This window comes from Ranitomeya variabilis, chromosome 1 (assembly GCF_051348905.1).
Source record: "Ranitomeya variabilis isolate aRanVar5 chromosome 1, aRanVar5.hap1, whole genome shotgun sequence".
Lineage (NCBI taxonomy): Eukaryota > Metazoa > Chordata > Amphibia > Anura > Dendrobatidae > Ranitomeya > Ranitomeya variabilis.
This window is the reverse complement of record NC_135232.1, coordinates 649,957,386-649,978,872: the sequence shown is the minus strand read 5'-3', so window position 1 is coordinate 649,978,872 and position 21,487 is coordinate 649,957,386. Positions and strand designations below refer to the sequence as shown.

Here is a 21,487-nt window from a genome sequence, read left to right as displayed (position 1 = left end):
GTCACAGCAAGGGTGCATTGAGCATCTAAGTAGCATGTTTGATTAAACTCTTTTCTGGAGAAACTAAACCTTTAAATTGTGTAGGTTTTTTTCTTTTTATGTTAGCCTTGCAAGAGATATGGCTCCTATGTGCTTAGTTTATACCCTCAGGCTGACTTAAAGGGAATCTGGCAGGAGGTTTTTGCTAAGGAATCTGAGAACCGCATGATGCTGGGGTGGAGACCATGATTCTAGCAGTGTGCCACATACTTGGCTGCTTGGTGCAGTGTTGATACAATCCCTGTTTTCTCTGCTGTAGATGTAGCAGTGCTCAGAATGCTGAGCTGTGTATAGACCTGCCCACACACTGGCAACTTTCTATGTACTGTCTGCAAGCTGCCAATTGGTGGAGGAGGTGGGACTACAACGATTAGCCTGACTGTATCAGCAGGACTAGATGGCACGTGCAGGCCAATCAGTATTTTATTAAATCTACAGCAAGTGATACATGTATGGACAGAGAGCCTATCTCCAGCAACCATGCTGCGCTCAGACTAAATGACAAAATCCAGCTAATAGATTCCCTTTAAATACTGTACAACTTGCTCTGTATAAACTCACTTTCAGCTTGTGTACTCTAATGGTAGCCTTGTGCTGTGGCAACAAACAATATTGTATTAAACGCCAAATGTAGACAAATTTATTTCCATATGTTATAGTAACACATTAAGTGTTTTCTCTTTTCGTATTTGTAGATCAAGAGACTTTTATCACACGTGCTACTGTCTGAGTGGACTGTCCATAGCGCAGCATTTTGGTAGTGGGGAAATGCTCCATGAAAATATTCTAGGAATACCAGAGAACTCTTTGGTAAGTGAGAACTTGGTTGATTGGTAGAATAGATGTAATGGAAATTTAATATTGTATCCTTATCTGTTCCACACACACAAGCTCTTAGAATTGTGGATGAGCTTTTATCAAATTTCATCTAGGTCTGCGGCTCATTGACATGTGCTGGATTTAAAGTATATCACTGTCTGCCACAAATTCCTCAGTCTGTTCAAGCAAATCCAGATTATGTGATTATTGGTTGGATAGTGGTTAGATACATTTTGCCACTTATTCTCACACATGCACATTTTTTCAATATTGCCTTTTAGTTTCTTCTTATACCAGACTCATGTCCGTCTTATTTTGACAAGTGGCAGAATATTTTGTCGTGCTATATTTATACTCCTCATTCATGGTTTTTTTTTTTCCCTTAGATTTATTCATTGTATGTTTGTTTTTTTTTATTTTGTTTCTGTAACAGAAACCTACACATCCGGTGTATAACATTGCTCCTGATAAGGTGGGCCGGGCAGTCATGCATTTTATGCAGAAAGAGATTCCAGATGTGAAAGATTTCAAGACAAACTAGAATAACTATTGAAGGACACACTCCTTTGCCATACGACGCTGCATATACTTTAAGATGCAATCTGGAGGAAGCCATTGTTTACTCTATAAGGTCTGTGCGGTATTTAATGGCATACTGAGGCATTTTAACTGCATTGCCCAGAGAGGAACAGTCATTTGATGGAGAAGTGAGCACATGGCAGATCCATGGTAATCTTACAAGAGACTATTTATTTTTTTTTTTCTATTAATCTGTATTAAACGTTAGCCATTCTCAATCGCCAAGTTTCTGCCCTTTTGACTACTTCTGCAATGGATGGTGGGGACTGCAGAACTTTTCTTCATGAGTGTTTCCATATAAAAACAAACATCGAGTACCCTATATAAAACTGGCAATACTGATAAATATATTCTCTTAGCTGGTCATCGGTGAGGAGCAACGTTTCCTGGTTATGACCATCCTATTGGCTGTACTTTAAGCAACTCTCCCAAGCACTGAGAGAATTTGGGAGCTGGTGCGGTTGCACGCTCTTCTTGGGCTGACAGTGTCTGAATCTGAAAGGGGCCTGTCCACCGTTGGGGACTTTTTTCTTGCTTAAATAAATGCAATTGGGGTTAATTAATCTTTCCAATTTTGCTATAGAGTGTATTAGGCCACGTTCAGTATTTGATCAGTACAGGCATGTTCTTCCCCCATCTGCCATTTGCATGGACAGAAGAGCTGTGCAGGCTGAGGAAAGCTGCATTAACAAGCAGGAGAACCTGTCCTACCTATATAATAAGTGCTACAAAATCATGTCTCCACCCCATCTGATAAAGATAATGTGGCCAACCTCTGTAACTTGTGGGGCAGTGTAATAAAGCAGTTCTAGGAGGCAACGGTGCAAAATTGTTAATGAAACCCAATTGCACGTAATACTTTTCTCTGCATTTAAATAAGAATAAAAATAGTCTCCAAAGGTGGACAACCCATTTCAGACATTCTGCTTTCAAGACACTATATGGTGAGCACAGCAGCGAAAAGCACGGTGATCATAGAACCCAGAAAATGCATTTTATTTTTGTTAACCTGTTACTATTGCTATGAAGATATGTTCGTCTGTGTCTATGTGCACAGGATGATCTGTTAGGCTACTTTCACACTAGCGTCGGGTAACGTCCATCGCAATGCGTCGTTTTGGAGAAAAAACACATCCTGCAAAGTTGTCCGCAGGATGTGCTTTTTCTCCATAGACTTTCATTAGCGACACATTGTGACAGATTGCCACACGTCGTGTCGTGTCGTGTTTTGGCGGACCGTCGGCACAAAAAAAAACGTTCCGCATGTCCGGTCGAAAAACTCCGCCCCCGGACTGCAGAATGGGCAGCGGATGCGTTGCAAGACATGGGCAGCGTATGCAGTTTTACAATTATTTCACAGCATACGTCGCCCCGACGCATTGCAACGGGCCCGTACCCACGCTAGTGTGAAAGTAGCCTTACTGTAGCATTACCGTAATAGGACTCATTGGCCATTTACAGCAGTCTTTTTTAGCCTTCAATACTCCACTGAATATAGCCAAAATATGGAATCGCCAGGTCGAAGATCATTGTCATTTGCACTTATACAGCCGTGTCCACTCTTAACGCAAAAGGTAACAGGCTTTGTAAGATGAAGTCACAGAAGACCTGCTCTTTGGTTAGGACTGAAGGCAATAACTCAGGCCATAAAAAATACAGCCATTATACCATCGTCTGAATACAGTTTTTCTTCAAAACTGGACATTAACCTTGTGCGAATAAAAAAAAATAAAGGGGGTGAAGGAAGGACATGGCTGCAGCAAATGTGGAGTTATAGATAGTAGTACAAGTATCTGTAATTCTGTATGTTGCATTTCTACTATCCACGTTAAAAAAAGAAAAAAAAAAAAGTCCAAAGATATTCTCTACAGCTGCAGAACAGAGCTATATTAAAGGAAAAAACCTCCAGGATCATACACAAATTTCCTTTGAAATGTACTGCCTGTGTATTCTATTTAATCTGAGAGCAACATAATATTGCATAAGTGAGCCTGATTGCAAGGATGTCGCTTACTGGGCTGTGTAGTACTTTAAACCCTTTCTGACCTCGGACGGAATAGTACGTCCGAGGTCGGAACCCCCTCTTTGATGCGAGATCCGGCAGTGAGCTTGCATGAAAGCCGGGACATGTCAGCTGTTTTGTACAGCTGACATGTGCCCGCAATAGCGGTTGGTGGAATCGCTATCCACTCGCCGCTCTTAACTAGTTAAATGGCGCTGTCAAATGCTGACAGCGGCATTTAACTAGCGCTTCTGGCCATCGGGCTGGGAATGAGCGCATTGCTGACCACCATCACGTAATCGGGGGTCAGCAATGCGTTGTTTATGCCGGATTGCTGTGAGCGCCACCCAGTGGTCGGTGCTCATAGCAATGAAGCAATTCAGCTACATAGGAGCGATCTTTGCATCGCTCCTATGTAGCAGAGCCGATCGTGTTGTGCCAGCTTCTAGCCTTCCATGGAGGCTATTGAAGCATGGCAAAAAGTAATATGAAAAATAGGGATTTTTGTGTACTCGCCGTAAAATCCTTTTCTCCGATCCAAACACAGGACGATGGGTGTAATGCTGCTGCCACTAGGACACTAAGTGAATCTAGAAAGATTAACTCCTCCTCTGCAGTATACACCCTCCTGCTGGCTCAAAGTGAACCAGTTCGGTAACAAAGCAGTTGGAGCTTAAAAACTATTAACAAGAATAAACTGTCACAATCAAAAGACAAAAAAAAAAAAGTCATTAGACTTAACAGGGTGGGTGCTGTGTCCCCCAATGATTGGCTTGGAGAAAAGGATTTTACGGTGAGTACACAAAAATCCCTATTTCTCCTACTGTTATTAACCAATGTACCAGTAAGTTACAGATGTGGTACTGCCACCTGCAGAATCCGTCTGCCAAGGGCTGCATCTGCAGAGACGCGAGAATGAATACTGTAATGTTTTGTGAAAGTATGCAAGCTGGACCAAGTCACAGCCTTGCAGACTTGCTCTGCTGACGCCTGGTGCCGAATGGCCCAAGAAGCGCCCACTGACCGAGTGGAGTGTGCCTTAATCCCTGCTGGGACAGGTTCACCCCTGACACGGTAGGACTTCTGAATAGCCAAGCGAATCCACTTGGCTATTGTGGCCCTTCCTATGTCCCTCCGGAAGCACGAATAGGGCATCTGACTTGCCGTCCGCAAGACATATCTCTTCAAGACTCTCACCAGATCCAGGGTGTGGAGAGCCTTCTCGAAATGAGGGCAAAACAATATCCTCGTTGAGATGGAAAAAAGAGACAACCTTCGGAAGAAAAGACGGGGACATTTTCAGAGCCACCTTGTCTTGATAAATTCAGGAACAGAGTTCGGCAGGACAAGACCAACTCCGAGACGAGACTCGCCTGATTAACGTGACTGCGACTAGGAAAGTTAGTGATACATTCTGTAGCAGTTCGAAAGGGGCCTCTTGTAAAACACCTAGAACCAAATTAAGATCCCATGGCTCCAACAGCATTTTATAGGGAGTCACCACATGAGAAACTCCCTAAATGAAGGTCTTCACCTGTAGTCTGTTTGCAATCCTGCGCTGGAACAGAACCGATAAGGCTGAAAACTGCCCTATGAGTGAGCTAAGTGGAGACCCGACTCCAATTCGGTCTGCAGAAATTCCAAAATGGAAGGAATGTCAAAGTCAAGAGGAGAGCGTCCATGGTCCTTGCACCATGAGAAGGTCTTCCAGGTGCGATGATAAATGCGCATAGACGCGGGCTTCCTAGCACTAAGCAATGTGGAGATCACTTGATGAGACAATCTTGCTTGAGCTAGAACCCAGGATTCAACGGCCACGCCGTTAAACACAGGGCCTCGGAGTTCTGATGGTAAACAGCCCTGGGACAGCAGATCTGGCGACTGCCGTATCGTCCAGGGAACGTCGGGGACGAGTTGAACTAGCTGGCGTCTGTGGTCACCACTAGCCAATGTACTGGGAGGATAGACTTTCCCTGATCCAGTGAGGACTTCAACGTCTACCACCTGAGGGCCTGCCTGACCCGCTGAGAGAGCTGGAAACAACGGTCGAGAGAGAACGGATTTCTGTCCCAGGCCGCCAGAAGTGCATGTTGTAAGGGGCGGAGGTGTAGCTGTGCGAATGGAGCCGCCTCTATAGCTGACACCATCTTGCCGAGAATTCTCATACTGAAACGTAGAGTGAGGGGGAGAGCATCTGTGTTCCCCGCTGTAAGGCTAAGACTTTTTCCGGAGGTAGAATCACCAACCCTTGGGAAGTTTGCAGAATCATTCCCAAGAAGGGAATATGCTGAGCTGGGAGTGGCGGGGACTTTTTGAAGTTTATGTTCCAGCCCAGGCGAGAAAGTATCTATCATGATACTCACGCACTCCTTGCAGGCATGAAAAGATGGTCCCTTGATCAGGAGATCATCCAGATATGGTAGTACTACCAACCCTGAGCATGAAGGATGGCCATGGCAGCCATGAACTTGGTGAAGACTCTGGGGGCGATGGCGTGGCCAAGGCAGCGAATTGAAAACGTTCCTCTTGAACCGCGAATCGTTGAAATCTTTGAGGGGGAAAGATCAGGATGTGCAGATAAGCGTCCTGGATGTTTATGGACGCTAAGAACTCTCCTTTAGCGAGGCATGCCGCCTCAGGGGGGAGGTCAGCTTCCTGAATGGCTGCGGACAGGACCTCAGCCCAATGAACCATAGCTTTAGCCACCCAGGTCGCGGCAAAGGATGGAAAGAGTGCAGCGCCAGAGGCCTCAAAGACTGACCGAGTAAGATTGTCAATTTGGCGGTGAGTAGGATTTTTTACTGCGGCGCCATCGGACAAGGATAAAAGAGTTTTAGATGCAAGCCGCGATATGGGAGGATCCACAGGGGGACGGGACTGTAACCAATCTTTTCTTAAATCAGGAGCAAAGGGATATTTGGACTCCATGGGCTTCTGCCCTGTGAAGCATTTGTCTGGTCGGTCCCTATGTCTCTCAACAATGTCCTTTAACTCGGGGTGGTTGGCAAAAACCCTGTAAAGGGCGTTTAGTCCTCTTAAAGGACACAGCGTGATATGGGATAGATACGGGTTCATCGTCCACCCTCAAAGCCTTAAAGTCCCATATAAAAATATAAATTTTATTAAACAGCATTAAAACCACCAGATAAGATACAATGATGCAACACGGGGGAACAGACATGCATTCCTATTGGCCATGAATAACGGGCCAAGACACCAACCCATAACCTGTTTGGATATAACAATATGCCTCTATAATGAAAACCCATAACTGCTAGAGAAAATAATGATGGAACAGTGCCATAGCATGGGAGAAGGTAGATTACAACTCAGCTTGAGTACATACCCGGTATATGAAGGATAGGCAGGATGGATGGGTGACCGGACCCGACCCGCGTTTCGGAGTGGGCAGCTCTTTCATCAGGTTATGGGTTGGTGTCTTGGCCCGTTATTTATGGCCAATAGGAATGCATGTCTGTTCCCCCGTGTTGCATCATTGTATCTTATCTGGTGGTTTTAATGCGGTTTAATAAAATGTATATTTTTATATGGGACTTTATGGCTGCTTGGTTTTTCTTCCTTTCTTGATTTATGTTTGGCATTATTTCTATTATGGTATATTTGTAATTTACACATATTTACCTAATATGCTTGCTTCAATATTACTACCCTCAGAGCCTTGTTGACTGACTCAATGACGGAATCAACTGTCTCCTGATCATTTAGCGAGTCCTGAGCTAAGGACACATCGGATTCGTATTCTGAATCATGTTCGGTATCAACGCCTGGAGAGGGGGAGCAAGAAGATTTTGGGGACGTGCCATGTGTCTTTTTTTCTAGATGCATGATAAAGTACGACCCCTGCTGAATGAGTTTTGTCTGACGGAAGGGTTTTTCGCAACCGACAAACTGACAAGAGGAAGGGTCCCGGAGAGAGTCTATCGCCTTGGCCAGAGAAGCCATAGACCGTGACAGGGAAGTAGCCCATTCAGGGGGACTGGGCTCACTAAGGTCGGTAGCAGTGGGGTGTGGCTCCTGGGCAGTTATCAGGTCATAGGCCATGCAGAACGCAGTATTGTGGCCTCTGGGCAAAGACACCTTGCAAGTGGTACAAGAGGCAAAAAAAACAGTATGTCTTTTTGGATGCTTTAGATCAGTATTTCCCAAGCTCCAGTCCTCCCGGGACTCCAATAGGTTTTCCTTAGTATTGCACAGGTGATGGAAGTATCAGGAGTTCTCTCAATTGTGCAGCACTATGGAAATCCCGAAAACATGACCTGTTGGGGTCCGTGAGAACTGGAGTTTGGGAAATACGGCTTTAGATTGAGACAGTGTACCCCATTTCTTTGCCAGAGAGAGGGAGGATATACGTGCAAAGGAAGGTTAAGCTAAGATTCTGTAGCTGACCCAGGTCCTGTGTCTTGAGTCCCCAGGGGAGGTGCCGCTGTCTGTGCCCACGCAACGCTTCTGTCAGCGCTGCTCCTGCTGTGTCCACGCTCCCAGAGAAAAAACGCTGCCTGCACGGCCGGAGGTGTAGAAGATGGCCGCTGAGATAAGGAAGGTGCCTCTCGTTTAGCACGAGAAGCGCCAGGACACACAGGCGGCGCCACCCCGGTAGGTGGGGCCTAAAAATGCGGAAATGCGGCCTATCCCAGCTAGATGCCGGGGACTAAATTTCTGGGCCCGAGGGAAGTGCAGGCCGAGACTGTTTGCCGCCGCCTATCCTGACTAGAAGCCAGGGACTAAATTTTCGGGCCAGGTGAGAATGCGGACCGCGGTCTTACACTGCCGCGCCTGCCAAACCTACCTGGAGCTGGGGAATGGGACCGGAACCCTGGCGACGCTGGGGGCAGGGAAAAAAAAGAGCTGAAGCGGTGTACAAGGGTGACCGCCGCCGGACACCTTCCCCTCCCCGGGACCAGGACCCATGCCCACATGGAGCCTCTTTAACCAGCTGCAGTCTTACGGATGTAGCAGAGCCGGAGCTGCAGGCTGGTGCTAGGGTTGACTCTCAATCCACCATCCCCATAGGTACTGGGGGTGGACAGTCCTTCTGTCTCCTTCCATTATCCGCTTTAATCAGTGGTGATGCAGTGGAGGCTGCACTGATGCCATCGTGGGGGCCTCTGTATTGGGCAGAATGTCCAGCTACAGTGTAGGCCTGGCTCCAGGAGAGGATATATAGGGGCGACACTTCATGTGCTCGCCCGTTGCTGGTGTGGGGAGATCGGGACCGTGAAGGAACAGTCGCCCCTGAAGTGAGCTCAGGTATGGCATCCCACGTCGCAGGAGAGCGTACGGGGAGGTATACTCCGCGTTCTCACCTGTTGACTATTCGGGGGAGATCGGAACCTTGAAACGATCCGTCGCCCCCTTCACTCCTTTAAATAAATATTTACAGAAAAGTAAAAATCAAACGTTGGGGTCTGAAAACCAGGCCCAAGTGCCTCCTACAGACACTAAGCAATAACTGGTTCACTTTGAGCCAGCAAGAGGGTGTATACTGCAGGGGAGAAGTTAATCTTTCTATATTCATTTAGTGTCCTTCTAGTGGCAGCAGCATAACACCCATGGTCCTGTGTCCCCCAATGAGGCGTAGGAGAAATAAAAGTTTAAATCACCTCCCTTTTGCCCCATTCAAAGCAAAATTAAAAAAAAAAAAAAAATCAAACCTACACATATTTGGTATCGCCACGTTAAGAAGCGCCCGATCTGTCAATAACAAAAAAAAAGATTAACCTGATTGCTAAACGGCGTGAGAAAAAAATTAGAAATTCCAGAATTACGGTTTTTTTGGTCACAGCGACATTGCATTAAAATGCAATAACGGGCGATCAAAAGAACGTATCTGCACCGAATTGGAGTCATTAAAAACGCCAGCTCGGTACACAAAAAATAAGCCCTCAACCGACCCCAGATCATGAAAAATGAAGACGCTACAGGTATCGGAAGATGGCGCAATTTTTTTTTTTTCACCACTTAGATAAAAAAAATAACCTAGTCATGTTAGGTGTCTATGAACTCGTAATGACCTGGAGAATCATAATGACAGGTCAGCTTTAGCATTTAGTTAACCTAGCAAAAAAGCCAAACAAAAAACAAGTGTGGGATTGCACCTTATTTTGCAGTTTCACCACACTTGGAATTTTTTTTTCCGTTTTCTAGTACATGACATGCAAAACCCATTGCGGTCGTTCAAAAGTACAACTTGTCCCGCAAAAAATAAGCCCTCACATGGCCATATTAACGGAAAAATAAAAAAGTTATGGCTCTGGAAAGGAGGGGAGCGTAAAACTGCAAAACACTCCGGTCATGAAGGGGTTAATACAATCAGCATTTTATCAGCAGGAAATCATCACTGCCTGATTAGGTCTCAGGTGCACAGCAGTCAGGCTAATGACTGACTAATGACTTCACCACCTCTAATTGGCAGCTTCATGTGTACACTGTTAAAATGCTGCCAATCAGAGGTGGGGGTGGGATTACACATATTACAGTGGTCAGAAGGCTGAGCTATCTACAGCAGAGAAAACAGGGATTCTATCAAAACTGCACCAAACAGTTCAGTAAGTGACACATCGCTAGGATCAGGCTCTCTGGTCATTTTATACTGCTCTTAGATTACATGCCAAAAAGTTGCTGCTGAATTTCCTTTAATGATGAACATCTCCAAGGGCTTTTGTTGTCCATACAGTGAAGAAAGACCCTTTATACAACAGGCATCATGACTTGTGTCCTTTCTGCACATTACAGAATGTGAGCACATACAAAATGCGCTGTAAGGTTTTACCAAGGGGATGCGCAGACATGGCAGAAATACTGTCTTACAAGGAGATCAATAGCATGTCATACTTTACCGTATTGTCTTAGTTAAGCATGGAAAATCTGAATTGTTCCATCCAACTGGAGCTGAGGTTGAGCATGCATGTCCCCTTTGACTTCTCCATGGGACTGAGTACTGTGCCCAGCTGGTTCCAGCAGTCCCATAGAGAATTGAGTGGTCTTGTGCATGCTCATCAACATCCTCTCTTTTGGACCAAACCTGTTTTTCCTTACCCCATTGATGGTGGATGATGTATTCATCTGTAATTGGTGTTCTGTAAAGTTGCCATACAAGGTGACTGGACTTAATCTGGTTTCAGCACTAATCCACTCCATTTTTCGGTGTGTTCACCACAGAAAGGAGCAGTCTGGCTGAGTTCATTAACCAACCCTTTCTCTGTCAGAGCTGATGTGTCAACAAAAGGGGGCTGGCCAGCCAGATGTCTTCAAGTATATCTCATGAATTTTGTACAATGCCCAAAATTTACTGACAAAAAAAAACACTCTAGATCAGTGTTTCTCAACTCCAGTCCTCAAGACCCCACAACAGGTCATGTTTTCAGGATTTCCTTAGTTTTGCACAGGTGATAATTTCATCACCTGCTCAAGCATTATTTCCATCACCTATGCAATAGTAAGGAAATCCTGAAAACATGACCTGTTGTGGGGTCTTGAGGACTGGAGTTGAGAAACACTGATCTAGATGTTACTGGATTTGTTGTGCCAAATTGCAGTTAACCTTTTTTATAAAAACATTTTGTGAATCTGTCACCAACAAAAAAAGTGTCTTTTCCAGATGTTGTTAAAGTGTAAACCTTTTGAACTTTTCTCAAATCAAAAAGTCAGTAATTGAATGGTATTCATTAGTGATGAGTGGATGTTCTCTGATATCGTGTTATCCAAATTTCTTGAGTGTTCTTGAATAATATGTTCGAGTCCCTACAGCTGGTAGACAGTTGCAACACTTGCGGGGATTGTCCAACAGCCGCAGAGACTCGAACATATTATTCAAGAACACTCAAACTCGGATAACACTATATCACCGGCACGTCCGCTCATCACTAGTATTCACGTTAAAAAAAAAAAAAAAAAAAAAAAAAAAAAAAAACCTGGCAGAAGTGACGTGACTTGGTGAAATCAGACTGCATCACATGAACCTTTATCAAAGCTGCTGCACAGTATTAGAGTGGTTCCGCCTGAGCTCCCCCAGCATTCGTAGTGTGAAGGCTAGGCCTGGTTCATACAGTTTCACCACCTGAGTATGGACAGGGTCTAAATCTCCTCAGCACATTAGGAGGCTTAGTTCAGAGCAGGAGACCCATAGTTCATACATCACAGTCCATACTCAGACTGTAAAAGGCTTCCTACCGTTTTGGAACCTTGTCCTTGTGATATGGGTAGCTGGTTTTAAAAAAAAAATAATAATAATAATAATCTGCCCGGTCCTCAGTATGAGAATGAACAACCTACAACAAGATGCCCAACTCTCAGATCTGACTAATTCTGCTTTGATAACTGTCACAATTTACCATCAGGATATAACCAAGGCAAAGGAGGAAGTACATAAAGTTCAAAAATAAAAAGTAACATTAATAGAAAACTAGATGGGTATTTCCTGAAGGAACTACAGATAGTGCTTTGGAATGGTACCCAGGCTGCCCCTGCAAGAGTTTTACACTTGCATGCCCCTCAAAATCGATTTGGTGGGTGGGGCACCTCAGGTGCGATTTGGTGGGCGGAGCCCCTCAGGGGCCGATTTGGTGGGCGGGGCCGATTTGGTGGGCGGGGCCCCTCAAGGGCCGATTTGGTGGGCGGGGCCCCTCAGGGGCCGATTTGGTGGGCGGGGCCCCTCAGGGGCCGATTTGGCGGGCGGCGCCACTCTGGGGCCGATTTGGCGGGCGGCGTCACTTCGGGTCCGATTTGGCGGGCGGGGCCACTCTGGGTCCGATTTGGCGGGCGGGGCCACTCTGGGTCCGATTTTGTGGGCGGGTCACTTTAAGAGTTGATATTATCTGGCAAAACTGTGTCTTGGTAGAGTTCGTAGGCATTGGCATAGTAACTGAGTCTGACTGCGCATATCAATGAGCTAATCAGCCAGGTGGCAGTTATTTTTAGAAATTGCCTCAGAAATCAGGCCCATTATAAACGTATGGGAAAATTTCCCTATTGAAATACTTTTTTCAAACGCAAATTGCGCCAAAACTACAAATCCGATCGACACGAAAAATACTTAGCACACCTCTTGGGGACGCTGGCTTCGAAATGACACCTCACTGGAGTCTGTGAGTGAAGCGGTTCGGGCCGCATTAACTGCGGACTGAATAATAATAAGTTTACCACGATCGGATTACAATATAGTGCTTTGTTCCAAAGCACTATAATAAATTATTAAACCGTAACGAAGAAAGGTGCTAGATAAAGAGGCAGTTTTTTTTAACCATGAGATATGAATAAACATACAGCTGCATTCTGCTAATCATTAATTGGCTGCAAACCAAATTGCATAAAAGATGTGTATACAGACAACCTTATGTTTGGGGTATGTCTCATGCCCACAAACAGTATGCCCTAATATAGTATAATCCAAAACCTACAATAAATGCCCAGAAATGAATGGGAAGGCGGGAGAGAGTTGCTGTGTTTATGGTGCAAATGCAAAATTTACAAAGCTTTAATATAACACAAATTTTGCATTTGGTTTGCAGCCAATTAATGATTTGCGGAATGCAGTTGCTGTATGTTTATTCATATCATCTCATGGTTAAAAAAAAAAAAAAAGACTCCCTCTTTATCTAGCACCTTTCTTTGTTACTGTTTAATATATTTCCTATTATCAATAAAATATTACTTTTTATTTTTGAACTTTATGTACTTCCTCCTTTGCCTTGGTTATATCCTGATGGTAAATTTTGTGATAGTTATTGATTTTTTTTTTTTTATGGAGTACTGAAACCAAACCTTGGTTATGGTGAGTATTTGGAGTTATAATTCTGCTTGATGCAAAATAGCAGAGCGGATCCTTTGCATGAATTTCCACACCTGCACATTGGGAGAATTGTCGGATTCTAAAAGCAAATTTCTTGCCTCCGCATTTTAGTGTTCAGTATAATATCCAGGTTTTTTACTATTACTCTAACAACCTAAAGAAATATCCAAAGTATTGTGTGGTCTCAAAAGAAAATTCTGCAGTCACTGACCGCCGAATCCTGACAGTGTGCAATGAACAGAAGGTCACGATTCTGTGGGCGGAGAGATGACCACATGTGATTTGCAGTTGCGGTCACATGCCAACTAGACTCTTTGCATCTCGCAAAATAAAATTAAATATGAGAAGCGGAGTGCAGCCACAACAGTCCACCCGCATGGGGGAATACAGAGGAAAATGTGAGCACACATCACGATTCGGTCGTCAGAAGAGGAGTCTGCAGTGTGTGACAGTAAGAAACTCCTGTAGATCTAGTGCAATTACCGATGTGTGAATAAATATATAAAATAGCCCATAAATAAGATTCTCCCATCAGCCACTCAAAAAATCTGATCTCGTGAGATGACATGTATCAATCTGAGAATTGTGATTGGACTTTATTATAAAGTAGTTGCTCCTGACTGGAACAGCTTGGCACTTTGATTTTTCCTATTTGTATACACGCTATTGTGGATTTTCAGTTTGTTCATGAAACTTTTTTTTTTTTCTTTTTACATCCTAACAAAACATTAAAACCACTAGCAGAATTGATAATCATTGTTCCTAAGGATTTCTAACAATTTTTTTTTTTGCCAAAATGTGTATATTTATACAGGCTAAGTTAGCAGGAATGTATACAAAACAATAAAAAAACAAAAACATTCGTGTGTCTCTGTAAATGAAATGCAGCAATGCTATATTACTTCTAGGTAAGCGTTCACAGTGAGGCTCACAATGCGCCTGCAGTACAGTCATTGTGGTTCCAAGTACAGGGGCCAGCACGGCATTAATATGGCTGGTCCCATGGGGTCAAGTTATTATTTTACTGAAATGGGGTCCAGCCTGTAACAGTTCAAGGATCCTCAAACCTGAGAATACAATAAAAGGTAAGATTGCACATCCATCCAAGGCTGGAGAGGACTTAGAAGAGAATCTTGTAGTAATCATCTCGATAACTGTACAGCACAAGAACCGGCACCCTAAGAGGCAGATAAAAAAGAATGTAATTATATTTATTCTCCCTTAAGCGTATGTGACTGTGTGCTACAAAACTAGAAAACAATCTTGAGTAGTGATGAGAGAGTGTACTCGTTGCTCAGGTTTTCCAGAGCACGCTCGGGTGGTCTCCGAGTATTTGTGACTGCTCGGAGATTTAGTTTTTGTTGTCGCAGCTGCATGATTTACAGCTACTAGCCAGGCTGAGTACATGTGGGGGTTGCCTGGTTGCAGCTGAGGCAAGGAGAACTAAGTCTCCGAGCAGTCACAAATACTCGGAGAAAACCCGAGCAACGAGTACACTCACTCATCACTAATCTTGAGAAGTCACAAGGTTTTTGCGAACACTTGTTTTTTTTTTTTGCCAGTTTGAGTCAGCCTGTCAAATTTGTCAAAATGCTGTTGCTTTGTACACCAGAAATGCTACTCCAGTCACACCACTTATTTGAGTCATCCAATGATCTACACCTCTTAAATGATTGACACCATCCATTTCAACAAGACAAGAATAGCGCGATAGACACCTCTCCATTAGTAAGCCGTGGGCTTGATGTCACCGGACAATAAAAAGATGACATCAACCCCCAAAAAACGAACAACACTGGCCGTAGGGAATTGAGAAGAGCAGGGCAAAGTGTTGGAATTGGCGTATCTAATAGGTGCACTTTTTCTGGGGTGGCTACAGGCTGTTATTTCTTATACGGGGGTGGGGGAGCAATATCCATGGCACCTTACCAGCGCCCAGCTGTCTGCTGTAGCTGGGTTGTTTGTCAAAAGTGAGGGGGAGGACGCAGTGGTTTTTTTTTTTTAATTATTTAAAAAATAAAAAAACTAAAATGGTGAGGGGACCCCTCTATTTATGATTGCCAGCCTTGCTAAAGCTGACAGTTTTGCCTGGCCGGTTATCAAAAAATACAGAGAGATCCACGTTATTATTTATACTTCCCATCAGCGGCACCTGTGACTGGAGGTAAACATTCAACTTTGTACAGGGTAGCATTGTTTTTTTTTTTTATTATTATTTGTTTACAGGGGACAATGGATTCAGGGGATTAGGTGTTAAGATGTGATTTTTTTCTCTCAATTTTACACTTGAATACAACTGTCAACATTGTCCCCCTGCGCGCTGATTGCAGGCAGAGCAGGGGGACAATGATGTGAGCCGAGCCAGGTGCCGGTACGTGTCACACTGATGACACACGAATGCAGTCAGTGTGCAGGACGTTTTGCAGCATGTGCTGCTGCTAAAAAAAAAAAAAAAAAAAACCCTTACAAGTCAGCGCGTTTTGCCCACAGATACACTGTCCATGGAATCACGCTGACATGTGCCCAGGCCCATACAACTGAATGGGTTCTAAGTGTCTCCAGTACGTGTGAAAACTGTCACCCCGCTTACTGGAGACACTGACATGGGAAAGAGGCCTAAGTAAAGGTTGGTGTCTATGCTGGATGAGGCTGTATTCACACCAACTTAAGCCATAGTAGCCTTGTCACTGCTCCCCTGCACAATCTGTTCATTTTACAGGGCTGTTTGCAGTCCTGAGGTGTCTTCTCTGTACCGACGTTTATGAAGGCTGCTTTACAGTCCCTAATACATATTAATATAGCACATCTGATATTACCAGTTTACAACTATCAATGTGGAATAGCGTAAGATGGCTTTACTGCTATGCACCACATTGGTTCTCACTAGGATTATTTTCTATGATTGGCCAGTAAATAGAGTAAGGATGTGAACACTGGAGATACTCACCGCTTCTCAATCTTTATAGTATTGATTTCATCAAATATTTGTTTTAGGTATCTCTGTTTTGGTAATTTCGACATGAGCTGCTTCACTGATGCATTAAATGCTTGTTCGTCTGTAAACTATAAAGAAAGCAGATGGAATAATTAATAAATCAGTTATATTACAAGTTAAACAGCTGCCACCTTGGCCATTGCAACAAAAGCCATGTTAATCAGCAAAAAAACCTTTGTTTGGTCAGATTAGTTATTCATTTTTTTTAAATGAATTTCATGGATTTTTGAAGTGGTCATCTGTCTCTCCTCAGAGAATCAATGTCACATCTGCAGCAATCTGATGTCTCATGTGTCAGGTATTACACTCCTGTCCAATTCTTAAGGCTCCGCACAGGACCTGGAGACATGAGCAGTGCTGGATTATCCCTTTAATATTCCAGTACTCATCCATGCAGATTTTCCCCCATTGAGGTACGCTCAGATACATTTGTCACAGACATAAATGATAGCCTGGTCTCAAGTCTTTTTGAAGTATGGTTTCATAACCTTTTTAACTAGGTACTGCAGCCTGTAAGTATTACTGTACACAGCAGAATGGGTGAACAGTAAATCACAGTGAGCCTGTTCTAACCTCACCATCTACCACCCTAATCTCTTCTACTGAATGATCATCCAGGTTATTTTCTTTGATCAAATCCAAGTTGACCTTTTCTGTGATCTGAAATAATATAATGTTCCCAAAGGTGTCCGCTTAATATGCTGGGCTAGGCATGAGCAGGATGCTATAGGTGCAGGTGTGTACTCTTACGTAGTAGCTTTAAACGTTTTATGTTTGTACCTCATAAATCAATATTCTTTTAGTGCCTGTATAAGTGAATGTACCAATAAGGTCAGGTCCTCTCCAACCCTCAGTATGGTGGCTGAACCTTCACTACCGCAGAATTACTTACCTCCAACGCCAATAAACTTTGTATTGCTTCTTTTGGCAGATCAACCTAGAAGAAAAAAATATAAAAAAAAAGTCTTAATCGGGATAAACAACTAATTCAGACAATTGTTGGGCAGTAAAGTTGATGCTAATGTAGACAATCACAAGTCAAAGGAATACTGGAGGGTGTATGGATGTAATGGAGGACTCCTGTACAAGAGGGGAGGCTGCTACCACGGGGGCTCAGTTTCTGTGTTCATTCAATATTCTTCAGGCACCTAACACTTTTATGGACCACTATTAAATAGACTTGGACCTACGTATTGCTCTTGGCAAATAATCACCCCTTCTACTGGTCATAATGGTGAATTAATTTCTTACTGAATGTCTACAGGTCTAAAACCGGGACACTGACCTGTAATATGGCTACTTTTTGTGCACCCACTAGACAACAATTTTTGAGTCAACCCCCCCCCCCCCCCCGAAGCATATGGTGTTTGATCACGAGCAGAAAATGTGCCCTTTATGGCCATATGTAAAAGTAGAGCATCTAGTTTACAAGGTGGTTTTCATCTATGCCAACGTTGGGAGCCACATGACTACTAGAAGTAGCAGGATTCTCCTCAAAGTAAAACTCCAGATGGTCACAATGCATTACAAAATGTCCAGCTATGGTACGGTGCCAGCTGATAATGATGCCCTCTCAGATCGGGCTTCTTACACACAGAAAAAGTCTTTTACTTACTGCCAAAATTTCAATTTCTGTGTTTCTTTGCTGGAAGTTTGTGATAGAAGCCTGAAGTTTAGAAAGAACCTGCAAAAATTAATAAGAAATCGTGAATGAAAAAACATCCCAAATAACTGTTCTCTTGAGAATTCCAACCACGCATTAATAATCAGGTGCTGCACCTGCAAAACTACACAGTATAGTGTGTAACAACGTGGTGCCGCCTCTCCTCTGAAACCAGGCACGAGCTATGAAGTCTGACTACGGAGGAACGCTTCGTGCCTTTGTGTTGTGTGTGGTATGGAAGCTCAGCCCCCATTCACCGCCGGCACTAGAGCTGCAATACGAGCTGCAACCATGGACAGGCGCTTGTCTAATCCTTGCCAATACTCTATATATGAAGGCGAATGGCATTTTTGCACATTATAACTTTTTAAAATGTTGCGCATCTTTCAGAGTCTGAACCTGAAATCTAATCCAGCTATAAAATAGTGTAAACTTTATAAGAGGCGAGATCGGTATAAACACAAAGTTGCTACATTTATTTGCTAATTTTTCATCTACACTGTGCAAAAAATGAGCAACACACATTTACTGCCAAAAAATGGACTGATCAAAAGGTACCTTCACATTAAGAGACGCTGCAGTGATACAGACAACGATGCCGATCGCTGCAGCGTCGCTGTTTGGTCGCTGGAGAGCTGTCACACAGACCGCTCTCCAGCGACCAATGATGCCGAGGTCCCCGGGTAACCAGGGTAAACATCGGGTTGCTAAGCGCAGGACCGCGCTTAGTAACCCGATGTTTACCCTGGTTACCAGTGTAAAATGTAAAAAAACAAACAGTACATACTCACCTTCGCGTCCCCCGGCGTCCGCTTCCTGCACTGACTGTGAGTGCCGGCCCTAACAGAGCGGTGACGTCACCGCTGTGCTGTGCTTTCACTTTATGGCCGGCGCTCAGTCAGTGCAGGAAGCGGACGCCGGGGGACGCGAAGGTGAGTATGTACTGTTTGTTTTTTTACATTTTACACTGGTAACCAGGGTAAACATCGGCTTACTAAGCGCGGCCCTGCGCTTAGTAACCCGATATTTACCCTGGTTACCATTGTAAAACATCGCTGGTATCGTTGCTTTTGCTGTCAAACACAACGATACACGCCGATCTGACGACCAAATAAAGTTCTGAACTTTAACTAACGACCAGCGATATCACAGCAGGATCCAGATCGCTGCTGCGTGTCAAACTCGATATCGCTATCCAGGACGCTGCAACGTCACGGATCGCTAGCGATATCGTTTAGTGTGAAGGTACCTTAAATGACACAATGAATTCTCTCCTAAAAGTGCAGTAATTTTCTATGATTGTTGGCTTCCTGCTCTGTCTCTGCTAGAGGAGCCTACAATGTAAGGTGTAATGTGATCCTACAGTGCGCTGTGACTAGCACTAAGGGAGCTGTCACACAGACAGCTCTCTCCAGCGACCAACGATCAGGGGAACAACTTCGGCATCGTTGAAACTGTCTTCAACGATGCCGAAGTCCCCCTGCAGCACCCGGGTAACCAGGGTAAACATCGGGTTACTAAGTGCAGGGCCGCGCTTAGTAACCCGATATTTACCCTGGTTACCATTGTAAAAGTAAAAAAAAAACACTACATACTCGCCTTCTGATGTCTGTCACGTCCCCCGGCGTCCACAGGATTACGCGCTGCTGCTCAGAGCTTCCTGCACTGACTGTGTCAGGCCGGCAGTAACAGCGGTGACATCACCGCTGTGCTCTGCTTTACGGCCGGCGCTGACACAGTCAGTGCAGGAAGCTCTCGGCAGCAGCGCGTAATCCTGTGGACGCCGGGGGACGTGACAGACATCAGAGGGTGAGTATGTACTGTTTTTTTTTTTTTTTTTACTTTTACAATGGTAACCAGCGTAAATATCGGGTTACTAAGCGCGGCCCTGCGCTTAGTAACCCGATATTTACCCTGGTTACAAGTGAACACATCGCTGGATCGGCGTCACACACGCCGATCCAGCGATGGACAGCGGGTGATCTGACGACGAAATAAAGTTCTGGACTTCTAGCTCCGACCAGCGATATCACAGCGGGATCCAGATCGCTGCTGTGTGTCAAACACAACGAGATCGCTATCCAGGACGCTGCAACGTCACGGATCGTCGTCGTTCTCGCTGCAAAGTCGCTTAGTGTGAAGGTACCTTTATTTGGGGTACTGAATAAGGCAATAACTAGTTGCACTGCTACTGATGGTGCCACAAATAGATGTTCTACTGTAAGCCACAAAGGGAATCTGTCAGCAGGTTTTTGTTATGTAATCTGACACTGATTCCAGAGATGTATCACTTACTGGGCTGCTTGGTGCAATTTTCATAGAATTCCTGTTTTCTCTGCTCAAACTGTAGCAGTGCTCAGAATGCTGAGCTGTGTAGGACTCTGCCCACACCCCTGATTGGCAGCTTATACACAGGAAGCTGCCAATCAGTGGTGGGAGCAGGGTTATACAGATTAGCCTGACTGGACTGCACTGAGACCTAGTCCGGTGGTGATAATATCCTGCTGATAAAACACTGATTGTACTGAAACTACAGCTCACAGCCTAATAAGGGACATCCCTGGAATCAGAGTCTCTGTCCCTACATTATGCTGCTCTCTGATTAAATAGAAAAAAAACTTCTGTCAGGTTCCGTAAATATTGGAAGCAGCCATTATAAGTATAATAGATCTGCTGAACGCAGCATTATAAGTATTCATATTTCAAACCTTTGTACAGCTGACTGCAATATCTCCTCAGTCCTACATGATCAGGAGCGCTCCCGTTTTTGTCTATGATTAAGTCTCATACCCAAATAAATATAAGGATCTGCAGTCAAAAATCTGACATTACAGATCCTTCCCTCCTCTGAAGCCTCAATACACATTATGCACTGGTTCTGCTGACGTTATGTGTACATGGAGGCCTTAAAGGGGCAAAATAAAAAGGGATCTATTACATATCCAGACTGGTAGGGAAACTATCATATTTGGCACCAGGATCCAGCGCAGAGCGCTCCATGATCTGTATAAAGTCAGGAAGTGTTGATATCACAGTCAATCAGTCATTGGGACCTGTGATTGGCTGCAGCAGTTTTTCATTAAATGTTTCATGATGATGCACTGGTCAATCCCTGGCTGCAGCAGTCGGGATGCATAATATCTCAATGTTGCCCTAATTTACCATTACAACCAATGATAGTGCGGTTGTGTTGTGTCCCACAAGTTGTCACATACGTGGCCTGCAGGTGTCAGAAATTCTAACCTGGATTCCTGCACATCCACTAGTTGTGACTTGCAATCTCCAGCTTAATGGTTCATGACCACAAATTTCCATGAAGCCCTATGACCGATGTATACAACTTTGCTTACAAACTGCTTGCTAATTATCAGCAAAATTAGGAAAATTTAATTCAGGAAAAGATCTAGTCCCTGGAACAACCTTCGCTTACCTGAGTTTCATAACGTCTTTTTACACTGGCAGAAAGCCTTTCTGGGGCAATGATACTGACGCTGGGGATCATAGCACTGCTGTGCGGCTCAAACTGACCTGTCATAAAAGGGAACAAACAAGTGACCATACATACAGCGTACACTCAGGCTG

General features: G+C 44.3%; 2 protein-coding genes across 2 annotated transcripts in view; one reads left to right on the top strand and one right to left on the bottom strand.

Annotated features, from left to right (window-relative positions):
- Window positions 1–1,657, top strand: part of FNTB (farnesyltransferase, CAAX box, subunit beta) — a 46,678-nt gene extending 45,021 nt beyond the window's left edge. Inside the window, exons 11-12 of the mRNA XM_077262458.1 lie at window positions 735–849; window positions 1,292–1,657. Coding sequence (XP_077118573.1) covers window positions 735–849; window positions 1,292–1,399 — 223 coding nt within the window. The 3' untranslated portion in view covers window positions 1,400–1,657. The remainder of the gene's footprint in view (window positions 1–734; window positions 850–1,291) is intronic.
- A 12,161-nt stretch (window positions 1,658–13,818) lies between these two features.
- The window catches only part of EIF2AK4 (eukaryotic translation initiation factor 2 alpha kinase 4), a 138,937-nt gene continuing 131,268 nt past the window's right edge, over window positions 13,819–21,487 (bottom strand). Inside the window, exons 35-39 of the mRNA XM_077262445.1 lie at window positions 21,336–21,433; window positions 17,858–17,926; window positions 17,135–17,179; window positions 16,195–16,310; window positions 13,819–14,425 (exon numbers count right to left, since the gene is read on the bottom strand). Of these exons, the coding sequence (XP_077118560.1) occupies window positions 14,368–14,425; window positions 16,195–16,310; window positions 17,135–17,179; window positions 17,858–17,926; window positions 21,336–21,433 (386 nt within the window). The 3' untranslated portion in view covers window positions 13,819–14,367. The remainder of the gene's footprint in view (window positions 14,426–16,194; window positions 16,311–17,134; window positions 17,180–17,857; window positions 17,927–21,335; window positions 21,434–21,487) is intronic.